Below are 12,232 nucleotides of genomic sequence, written 5' to 3'. Positions count from 1 at the left end.
ACCGGAGAGCCCCTGTGTGCTGAGGAGAGTCCGGGCAGCCGTGTCTTAGTAACAGAGAGGGAGCCCCGGGTACTACGCAACAGCCTCCTGTACTGCTAGACAGGCAGAGCCCGGTGTGTGGGGGAGAGGAGGCTCATTCATCCGGGTTCTAGAAGAGACACACTAAGCCAGTCCTAACCCCTGCCCTATCTCCAACCTTCCATTACATTGTATGGGCACAACACTACTGACCTAGGGCCCAGCCTCCTAGCCAGGTCATCCCCTCGCCCTGCCCCGGCCAGTCCTATGGACAGATGCCATGTTACGTAGCTAATCAGTTTTCTTTTTGTTTGTTCGGACTTTTCCGGCGCTCGTTTACACGGTGGGAAGGTGACGCTTATTGATTTGTAACTGTCCCACCTCGACAAGGAAGTCTAAAGTTTTGTTTTTTTCATCGCTACAATTACCAAGTGTAGAATACTATTAGAAAACCTTGCGGCGACATATCTAGATATAAAGTTTGTGCTGCCCGTAGGCGCTTTGAGAGGTCCTCCTCTCATTGACATCGCTAGGCCAGTCAGGATCGCCCCTAAGGATTGATTTTTTAAGAGGCTAGACTTGCGGTGGTGTGAGTTCTTTTTGGAGCCAAGCACCCCCCCCCCTCTTGTCCTTTATGCCGCCTGTGTCCTCCCCTCGGTGACACGGGACTCCCCAGCGCGCGGCGGCGGGGCTTCTGAGTTTGTTTGCAGAATCGCCTCCCGTATCCTATCAGGTTCTCCCACTGAGATCATGGACTCAGACGAAGGGTACAACTACGAATATGACGAAGACGAAGAGTGCAGTGAAGACAGTGCTGCGGATGACCATGAAGATGAGTTGGAACTTGGAGAAGTAGAACTGGTGGAAGCTGGACTTGGTGGGTCGGAAAGAGCTGGGATATGTGGAGAAGGAGGAGTAGGTGTCCTAGGGCCTGGGCCTGGTGGGGAGGAAGATGAAGACTATAGATATGAGGTCCTTACGGCTGAGCAGATCCTTCAGCACATGGTGGAGTGCATCCGGGAAGTGAATGAAGTCATCCAGGTATCTTTTCTTGAAAAACCTGTGTTTTTGTTTTATTATGTTTATTATAGTTCTATATCACTTTACACAGCGTTTTACATATTATGCATTGACATTCGTCCCTGCTCTCCAGGAGCTTTCAATCTATAAGGAGAAAGGTTTAGGAAATTTGGGATTTTTTCTTTAGGGTACATGTGCACAGCCACCTGTAAGCGTACAGAGTACGCCTGAGAGCCACAGGTGAAGCGCACAGCTTCTTCATAGACATGCATGTCAGTACATGGCTTTATGCCGCTATATGTCAGTACTTGTACGACCTGAATGCATTAGGGTCTGTTACATCTGGACCCTTACACAGGTTTATCAAGTACCAGCATATATCCGGATACAGCCACGTACTGTCCTGTACCTACAGTGGCTGTAATGAGTATTTGCAGGAAAATACATCCGAACTTTTATGATCTGTGGCCACAGGCAGCCATGTGTAAGAGCTCCTTCAGATGGACAATTAAAGTGACGTTAAATAATGTGAATAAAGCCGGCACACAAAAAGTCTTCCAATTAAAATACTTTATTCCAACATGGATAGCGGTGACAACATGACTTATCTGGCGCGTTTCGGCTTTACGCCTTCCTCATAGCTGAGAAAGGCGTAAAGCCGAAAAGCGTCAGAATTTGTCATGTTGTCACTGCTATCCATGTTGGAATAAAGTATTTAACTTGGAAGAAGACTTTTCGTGTGCTGGCTTTATTCACATACATTTGGTTTGGATGTTCAGCCTGAGCGCCGACACTTAGCTCTTTATCGTCCCACAGTGCAGTGGAGATAGGGTGAGTTACTGTTTATGCCATTTAAAGTGACATTAAAGGCTATTTTTTTTTTAAATCGTACTTACCTTCTCTGTGCAGTGTTTTTGCACAGAGCACCCCTGATCATCCCTTTCTAAAGCCCCTGGCCGGTGCTCCTGGCCCCTCCCTCCTGCCAGGTGTCCCCAGAGCAATCAGCTTGTAATAGGGGTACTCAGGGAGGTGCGTTACCAAGCCACTACTCTGTGTGTTCATTCACACCCAGACCCATGGCTTGGCTTCCCCCCTCTTTCTCCCCTCATTGGCTGTGGTTGACAGCAGTGGGAGCCAGTGGCTCCAGCTGCTGTCTCAGCGAACGAGGAGGGAGAGTCCCTGAAGAGCCTTGGCTCTCATGCACATTGCTGGATCGAGAGGTTGCATGCTGCACAGTGAAGGTTTTTTACCTTCTTGCATAGAATTCATTATGGCAAAATACCTTGAGCCTTTAGAACCTCTTTAAGCCTCGGTTCGGATATGTGCACCAGCTTCTGTCTGCATACCAGACTTTAAAATGCAATTGTGTCTGGGCCAGCATTGCTTGTGCATCCACTTCTATGGACTGCGTGCCCATGGCTCTGCCCGGGGGATGGGTTTAAAGCTTATTTCCGTGTTTTCTATCACTTTAAAAAGTTTGTTTGGACCAAGCTTGTCCAAAAACACTATTCTCTTCAGTAAGTGCTACGCTAGCTCTAAGCACTTTCATTAGCTTCAGCTACGTACAGTACTGGGTAGGGTACTAACTGTGAGACAGAGACTACCTGTCTCACACCTGGAATAAGTTAGAGGCGGTATGAGCGGTGCTCCGCCATTCATAGGCAACTTGGTATGCTGTGAAAAAAAAAAAAGCTTCCTCTGATTGGCTGAGAGCCTGTCATCAGTCCACCTCTCTGCCAAACAAAGGAAGCTTTGTATTTATTCTCAGAATACAAAGCTGTCTTTGAATGGCTGAGCACTGCTCAGATTGACTATTTTGTTCTGGGTGTGAGACCGAAAGTCTCTGTCTCACAGCCGGAACCAACTACTATGTACTGTATGTAGCTGAAGCTAAATGGAGAACATACAGCGTTTAGAGCCAGTGCAGCACTTAGTGAAGGAAATTGTAATTTTGGACCAGATTGGTCCAAATAAACAATTTAAAGTGACCGGAAACAAAGAGATCAGGTTTAATTGTGAGTCAGAATGAGCCCAAAAACCTTTTACAAATATAAAGCTCCCAAATGTAATGCACAGTTAAGGCATTTAAGTTTAGGCAGGCAAAATTATTCATAAAGTTTTTAGTTTCAGGCTCTTTTTTTTTTTTTTATAATACCATGCGTTGAACTGAACCTTTTATGTGGTATGAATAAGCAGATTTAGTTTCTGACTCATGTCAGGCATGTTTGGTTAACATTAGTAATATGTGGTCATTACCAAGAGGTATAAACAGCTCTCTGTCCTGCAGAGGGCAGTGATTACTTACACCAGTGTGTGAGTAATATAAATAGAGAGATGTATGTGTCTTCCCGTCATAACCCATCTTTAGGGTCCCTGGCTTAAGGGTTTTATGTTCCTGTTTAGGAGTATTGTCCTAAATTATAAACTATAGACAGTTACAAGTAGGTGTGTCGTGGATCATGGGAATAATTTCTTACAATGCAGAAGCTTTAAAGGAGACCTGGCATGTTGGTAGCATCCACCTTCAAGGGAAGGCACCTTGTAGTGGTCTTCACATTCATCTCTGTGAAACTTGCTTGGATCCCAGGCTGTAGAAGGGGCCTCAAATTCTGAATAAAGCTTTCCATACACCTATCGATTTCTTTTGTTCAGCCTGCAGGTTTAACAAAAGAAATTGAACAGATTCTTCCATCTACGCTAAATAGTGCAGATATTTAGACAGCTGCTGTGACTGGCTCTCTGAATACCTGGACAGTGCCTGCATCTGATTGGATGTTCTGCTGAAAGTTTGATTTTTCAGTTGAATGAATTTGGTTGTAGTGGTATCAACATGGTCTTCCACTGTCAAAATTCTGCCTAATTCATCAGGAACCAGGCAAAGCGCAGTGTATGGCTAGCTTAAGTAGCGCCTTCTAATGTTAAAGCCGAGGTCCACCTAAAAGGGGAAGCTCTGCTTATCTGCCCCCTCCCCCTCTCTGATGCCACATTTGGCACCTTTCAGGGGGAGCGAGTACCTGGTTTTGACAGGTACCTGCCCCCAATTCTGAGTATTCTCGCCGTGGCAATATTGCCTGGAAGTTGGCTCCTCTTTGCTCCACCACCGGGCCATTCACAAAGTGCAGCGTACTTTGCGCATGTGCAGTATGGAACCAGCTGTGAAGCCTTAAGGCTTCACTGCCATTTTTCTGTAACAAGCAATGGCGGCGGCAGCACCTGGGAGCCGATGGAAAAATCATCTGGGATGAAGACATTGCTTAGGTAAGTGTCCTAATAGGAAAAGTCGGCAGCTACAGTAGTTGTAGCTGCTGACAGTTTTTTCTGAAGGAGCCTGGAGCTCCTCTATTCATGTAGAGTCTGATCCGTAGAATCCTAGGGGATGCACAGGGGCACCAATATTAGTTTGAAAAATAACACATGTACTTGCAGGCAGCCCAGTTTGCTTTTGTTTGAAAACAGTAGGTAACTACACCCAGACCTAGGAAGAACCATCATTAGATTTAATTTATTTGTAAACAGCTGAATTTTTTTTTTTTCTGGAGTTTGTTTATAAATGCTTTATTTAGTAGTAGGAACATGGCTGTTTAGGTGTTGCGTTTAAGTAAATTACATTCTATTTGCCAAAGCGAAAACAATTGGCATTTTTGTTTTTCTTTTATAAACTTCAATGTTCACCATTTTTCATTTCTTTTTCTTGTATCCCAGTGCTGCTGATCTTTAGCCATTTTGCGGTCCCTGTGTACATGCATGTGCTCCAGCACAAGTTCTTTGCTCAGGGGGTTTTCCTGATGGTGACAACAGCGAACCATATACCTATGCAATGTATGTTAGCACGACTGCTTATTGTCTCTACCAGAATTCTATGTGATAGGGTGCCAATGTAATGAGAGCATTTAGGAGACAGGGAATAATAGTTTTTACCACATAAAAGGAAGTGGCTGAGCAAGTGCCTTCATGACTGGATTACCAGGTATTTTAAAGTGTATGGCTCCTTTCACACGGGCGATCCGATCTGCCTGTCAGTTTTTCAGGTGGACCGGATCGGATGCTCTGTGCATCCCTATGAGGCAGCGGATGTCAGCGGAGACATCTCCGCTGACTTCCCGCTGCTATCGGTTTCTGCTCCTGTCTGTGAACGAACAGCCCAAGCCTCATCCAACTTCAGAGAACTGAAGGCAGTAGGAAAAGCCCTAAAAGCCTTTGGGAAACTCATATGGGACAGAGAGGTTCTGATATTATCAGACAACACCACAACTGTGGCCTACCTGAACCGACAAGGAGGGACCAGATTGAGATCTCTCCTTACCCTAACCCAAGACATCTTGGGATGGACTGAAGTCAGGGTAATCTCATTAGCAGATGTCCACATCAGGGGAAAGGACAACCTGCAGGTGGATTTTCTCAGCCGCTGCAGCATCAAAGAAGGGAAATGGGAACTGAATCCCAAAGTCTTCCAGTTGGTAGTAGAGAGGTGTGGGCAACCAGAGATAGACCTATTTGCCTCAGCTCTGAACAAAAAGGTGAAGAACTTCTTCTCCCTAACCAGGTCCAAAGAAATGGTCGGGCTGGATGCCTTAGCCCAGCCTTGGAAGTTCAATCTGGCCTACGCCTTTCCACCTCTGATGCTAATTTCCAGAGTGCTCCAGAAGATGAGCAGGACGCAGGATCTGAATTTAATTCTGATCGCTCCCTGGTGGCCCAAAAGGCCATGGTTCCCAATCCTGAAAGCCATGTCCATAGCCTGTCCTTGGCATCTCCCAGTCTCCCCGGACCCTTCTGTCTCAGGGACCAGCACAGTGTCAGAACCCAGGTTTTTTTCCAGCTGACAGCCTGGTTACTGAACGCCAATTGCTTAGAGCAAAGGGATCCTCAGATGAGTGGTAGATACTCTTTTACTGAGCAGAAAAATAGTTACTAGAAAAATTTATTTGAAAGTATGGAAAAAATTCTGTGCCTGGAGGAAGCAAAAAGACTTTGCTTCTACCCCTACTCCCATGATTCTGGAATTTTTGCAAGATGGAGTAGACAAGGGTGTGGCGGTGAACACCCTTAAGGTACAGATAGCGGCTCTTTCGTTTTTTTTTGGACTCCAGTCTGGCAAAAGAGCCGTTAAAAGATTTTTGTTGGCTAGGCAAAGGGTTACCCCTATTACTAAAGACAGGTTCCCTCCTTGGGACCTGAACAGGATCCTAGAGGTGTTGTCTTAGGACCCTTTTGAACCTTTAAAGGAAATCTCATTAAAATTTTTGTCTTTAAAAGTAGCTTTCCTGCTTGCCATCACTACAGCTAGAAGAATCGGTGATCTACAGGCTCTTTCCATTAAAGAACCCTTTTATGGTGGTCTTCCCAGATAGGATCGTGCTAAAGCCAGATCCCCTGTATCTACCTAAGGTAGCATCCTCGATCCATAGGACGCAGGAGATAATTCTACCATCTTTTTGTGACAAACCAAAAAATAAGAGCGAATGGGAATTCCACTGTATTGATGTGAGAAGAGCTCTTCTCACTTATCTAGAAAGAACAAAGACCTTCAGGAGATCAAATCACCTTTTAGTCCTTCATTCTGGACCTAGAAAGGGCTTGCAGGCTTCTAAGCCTTCAGTAGCTAGGTGGATTAGGCAAGCAATTACCACTTCTTATGAGTTATCAAGTGTTCCTGCTCCAACTAAGGTGAAGGCTCACTCTACAAGAGCCATTGCTACATCCTGGCCTGAAAAGGCAGGAGCATCATGGGAACAAATACGCACTGCAGCCACCTGGTCTAGTCATGACACCTTCCTGAAGCATTATTGTGTCGACATACTGTCTCAACAAGACCTAGCCTTTGGCCGAAAGGTCTTACAGGCAGTGGTCCCACCCTAAGGTAGGCAAAAAGGATCTCTATGATCCTCTCACTGTTGGGCCATCCTGGAAGTACAAGAAGAGAAAACCTACCGTTAGTATACTGGTAACAGTCTTTTTTCTTCCGAGCCTTCCAGGACGGCCCGCCTGCCCGCCCTTGTTAAAAGGGTGTATGATAATATGGATAAATGTAGGTGGTAAGTACCTAAAGAATTATTAGAACACTTCCCTCGGAAATGGTTGTGGAAGATACTTTATTACAACTGAGGGCCTGAGGGAAGGGTGGGGCCTTTTAACTAATCTTAATTGATTGTGTTTCCGTTAGGAGGAGCCTATCATCTTTTACTGTTGGGCCATCCTGGAAGGCTCGGAAGAAAAGACCGTTACCGGTGTACTGACGGTAGGTTTTTCCATCCGTCTGGCGGATCGGATCAAATGGGTTTAGATGAGAACAGACATGCGGTCTGTTCTCATCCGATCTCCCCATAGAGGACAGCAGGGATCTGACAGCTCTGTCTCTGCACAGAGAGCGGAGACGAAGCTGTCATCCACCTGCTCAGTGGGCATCGGCAGATTGATTCCCCCGCTCAGCAGAACGGAGTCTGTTCCGTGTGAAAGGACCCTTAAGTAACCCAGGACCCTGCATTCACTGTATCTGGTCTCCCGCAGTCCATGGAACATGGAAATGCAATTATTTCAGTAAAATATAAACTTCTAAATACCTCGTCAGCAGTTGGAGCAGTCTTGTGACTTCTATCAGTATCCAGCCAAGCACTGGTTAAAGCGGAGTTCCACCCAAAAGTGGAACTTCTGCTTTAGGTAGTCCTAACCCTCTGACATGCCACATTTGGCATTTCATTTTTTTGGGGGGGAGCGGGTACCTTGTTTTGACAGGTACCCTCTCCCACTTCCGCTCGGAGCGCCGCGGCGCTCTGAGCGGAAGTTCTCCTCTCCCCCTCCCTCCCTGCAATCTTCTGGGACACGTCAGAGGTCCCAGAAGATTGCCGACCATTCAAGGCATGCAGCGCAACTCGTGCATGCGCAGTGCTTACTCGGCTGTGAAGCCGCAAACTGTCACAGCCGGGTGCCCACACCAGTGATGCCGGCGCCGCCGAGACCAGAGGGAGAGGATCAAGGCTTCGGGCGGCCGCATTGCTGGACCGTGGGACAGGTGAGTGTGTGTTTGTTAAAAGTCAGTAGCTACACTTTTTGTAGCAGCTGACTTTTTTTAATAAACACAGAAAAGGCTGGAACTCTGCTTTAAAGCTTGTAGGAGAAGTTATCTGACTGTCCTTTGAGACTGCAAGACCCCTGACCCTCTGTCTGGATAGTGCTGATAAGCCCCGTGCTGGTCACATGCACTCTCCAGAGGGGGAAACCTTGCTAGCAATACACACCAAACAGAGCATGTGCAGCCTGACTCCATAGACTCTGTGTTATTAGGAAATTCTAAGGGGACAATGGACGGAGGGGAGGATCAGAGAAGACAGGATCAAATAGACTTTACACAATGCGGAGGATTAACCCCTTAGGATCCACAGTGAGTGTAACGAGCATACTTTACTGGATATACAGATTGATTTTACTGATGTGAGTTTAGTAACACTTTAACCACTTAAGCCCCGGAAGATTTTACCCCCATTCTGACCAGGGGGTATTTTGCGATTCGGCACTGCGTGAATTTAACGCACAATTGCGCGGTCGTGCGACGCTGTACCTAAACGAATTTGACGTCCTTTTTTTCCCACAAACAGAGCTTTCTTTTGGTGGTATTTGATCACCTGTGCGATTTTTTTGATCACGCGCTATAAACAAAAAAAGAGCGTCAATTTTGCAAAAATAGCAATATTTTTCACATTTTGTTATATGAAATTCCCCCAAAAAAAAATGTAAAAATCAAATTTTTAAAAATTTTCGGCCAATTTGTTTTATGCTACCTATGTTTGGTAAAAAAAATCGCAAAAAGCGTATTTTGATTGGTTTGCGCAAAAGTTATCGCGTTTACTAACAAAGGGAAAGATTTTTGTCATTTTTGGTGTTTTTTTTTTTTTAACGCGTAATGGCGGCGATCTGCGATTTTTTTTTTTGCGGTACTGCGACATTGCGGCGGACAGATCGGACCCTTGACTGACATTTTTGACACTTTTGGGGTTACCAGTGACATTTCTACAGTAATCAGTGCTATACATATGCACTGTTACTGTAAAAATACACTGGTAGTGAAGGGGTTAACTTTATTTGGAAGGGAGGGGCTGTGTGTGTCCCTAGGGGCGTGGTTTCTACTGTGATTGGCTGTGGCTCTAGCTGTAAGGACACTGATCAACGGATCTACATACCAGATCCGTTTTATCAGTGTCTTTGCAGCGAGGAGAATGACAGGCAGTTTGTTTACACAAGCTGCCTGACATTCTCCCTCTCCCCCGCCGATCGCCGAGTGGCCGGCGGACATCGGGTCCGCTGGTCACACGCGCGGGGGGGTCCGTGACCACGCGGGAGCGCACCTCCGGGGGCGCGCGCTCGCTCCCTAGACCCTCACAAGCAAGCAACGTAGCCCTACGTTAGTTTGCCTGTGAGGGGCTGACCGCCGACGTAGATAGTCGTGAGGCGGTCGGCAAGTGGTTAATGAAAGCTGCAGTTTTTAAATGATTTAAAATAACTCTTGAAATTGCATTACCATGTTATGAAGAGATTTTTATTTGGCTTTACTTCTACTTTAAAGCAGGGCTCGACAAACCCCAGGCACCAGGTCGCAATGGCAACAAGAAATGTCATCCTGCCCCCTGAACACACCCTACGTCCCCCCTATGTATCCTGGGTTCCGCTTGCCCATCTGTGAGGCCATAACCGGCATAGCGGGTGCCGCAGGGTACACGTCACACGTCCGCTCTCCTCCCCTTCTTGTTGTTAACCCGAAAGTCACTTTTGATGTCACTTCCGGGTCCCGTTACTCCCATGCACATTAAATTCAACAAAATCTTGAGGCCCCCCCCCCCGCCCCCACATATACGCACATAGAAATGTGAATGTACGCATCGGGGTGACTACACCTGAAAACGTTGATTGTGATACGCACGGCACATATCGCCATGCAAGCCGAAATCGGAGCAATAATTCTAAAACCAGACCTCCTTCGTAACACTAAACTCTGATGACTTAGGTGATGCTTTAAAACCCTCTTTATGGAAAATATAGGTTACTGACATGTTTAAAGTTTGACATGTTGGGTATCTATTTACTCGGTGCAACCTCCGCTTTCATATTTTACCCCAAATAAATGGGTTATTTATTGTGTTTTTGTGCCTCCTGAAATTAACTTTTAATGTGTTTTTCTTTTTTACAAAAATGTTGTTTTCTAGACCAGTGATTCTCTAACTTTTTCCATCAGGGCGCCCTTGAAAATTATTTTCAGTCTTGAGGTACCCCAGATTAGGGGTTGGTTCACATTTCTGCATGTCAGGGAATGCATTCATTTCTAATAGTACCCTAATGCTTTGGCAAATGCAGTGCCTTTTTGCTGTAGTGCAATTACAAAAAAATAAAAGGGGGGGTCGGGGACAGACTAGTTTCTTTATTTTTTTTTTTTTTTTTTTTTGTGGGTAGGGAAGCCCATTGAAATGAATAGACTGCCATACACGCAAGAGCACAAATCTGAACCCCCCCTCTACCCCACCTCTGTACCCCCTCTCTGCTTACCCCCAACCCCTCTTCTGCTCACTTTCGTACCCCAAACCCCCTATGCTCACCTCTGTACCGCACACCCCGTGTTTCCTCACCTTTGTACCCCAAACCGCTCTCTGCTTCTGTACCCCCAACCCCTCTTTCTGCTCCTCTGTACCCCCAAACCCCTCTTTCTGCTCACCTCTGTACCCCCAAATTTTCTTCAATGCTTACCTCTACACATGTTGACACACCTTTGTACCCCACTCACTGCTAAAGCCAACCCCACCCTCCCTATTGATCCCCTCTGTGCCCTGCTTTTCTCTCACCAAAGCGCAAGGGCCGGACCATTCGTCCCTTATAGTCTACAAGGCAGTGGACAGTGCTGGCCAAGTGCAGTGAGTTTAGCCAGGCTAATGACAAGTGACGTATGGCTGGCTGCAGGGTGTAGCTTTGCATCAGCGGCTGCTTAAAAAGTTTGAACCGGGGGTACTTAGTAGGATGGGGGACACAACCCTTCTTCTCCCCCTTCACGCACTCGTGGTGCTGCCCTGTAGGGGGAGGCGGAGAGTTCTGGACTCAGGAAGCAGCCTTCCCCTTCCACTGCTCTTCATTGCACTGTCCTGAACGAGGTCCTGTTATGCCGATGTACATTCGGGCGCAGCGAGGCCCCAGTCAGGTCTGACTCTTTCTCAACCAGATTGTCGCGGCAACCCTGGTTGAGAATGGCTATCCTAGACCTTTATGGTAATAATGCATGACATAAAAATTGGAACTACAACTTTTTTTATTCTCTGCAGTGTCTGCTTTTAGAAAATTTATAATATTTGGGGGTTTTATGTATTCTTCAGGCCTACATTTTTTTTTTTGTTTGTTTTTTTTAGCGTGTGCAAAAAACGCAAAAACTGCTGTGGCTGTGAAAGGGTGAAAGGATAAGTTCACCTTCAGGAACATGTTGCATGTCTCCCCACCCCACCCATATATTGGGTATCTATTTACTCAACCTCAGCTTTTATATTTTATCAAGGAATTGGGTGACTGATTGCATTTTTGTGCCCCTAAGAAAAAAAAAAGTTTTTTTTTTTCTTACTAAAGTTGTGTGTTTTGTAGGCCTTTGCAGTAATATTGTGTGACATAAAAAAATTGGAACTACTGCTATTTTATTCTTTCAGAAAATATATGTTTGAGGGTTTTTTGTAATCTTCGGGCTTAAAATGATTTGTTTTCAAACGTACGCAAACTGCTCTGGCTGTAAAAGTTAAAGGATAAGTTCACCTTTGGGAACATGTTACATGTTCTACCCGTAAGGTTCGTAAAAAAACAAAAAACTGGCTCCTAAGGCTGGCCATACACTATACAATTTTCTTATTCAATTTCCTTTAGATTTACCTTAAACTATGTAGTGCACGGGCCTGTCTGATTACATACAAATTGAAAGTGTTTATTTTTGACCCTATATCACATGGTTTTGGTAAATCTAAAGCAAAGTTGAACAAGAAAATTGTATAGTGTATGGCCAGCCTAACTTTTTTAGCTGGCTCCTAGATTCAAAGCTAATTTGTCAAGCCCTGGCTTAAAGGATAAGTTCACCTTTGGTACATGTTCCATCTGTTTTTAGGGTGGAACATGTAACATATTTTAGCTCCTGCCTCCTCTCTGTGACAGCAGGCCAGGGATCTTCTCCCCGAACTCGCTGTAG

The 12,232-nt window shown here is 45.7% G+C and overlaps 1 protein-coding gene across 1 annotated transcript in view; it reads left to right on the top strand.

Annotated features, from left to right (window-relative positions):
• Positions 1–570: 570 nt before the first annotated feature.
• Positions 571–12,232, top strand: part of ARIH1 (ariadne RBR E3 ubiquitin protein ligase 1) — a 138,195-nt gene continuing 126,533 nt past the window's right edge. The window contains exon 1 of the mRNA XM_082256825.1: positions 571–1,059. Within this exon, the coding sequence (XP_082112951.1) occupies positions 769–1,059 (291 nt within the window). The 5' untranslated portion in view covers positions 571–768. The remainder of the gene's footprint in view (positions 1,060–12,232) is intronic.

Source organism: Pelophylax lessonae (genome assembly GCF_965119305.1).
Source record: "Pelophylax lessonae genome assembly, chromosome: 4".
NCBI lineage: Eukaryota > Metazoa > Chordata > Amphibia > Anura > Ranidae > Pelophylax > Pelophylax lessonae.
Note: the sequence above shows the minus strand (reverse complement) of the source record. Positions and strands in the feature narration are given on the sequence as shown.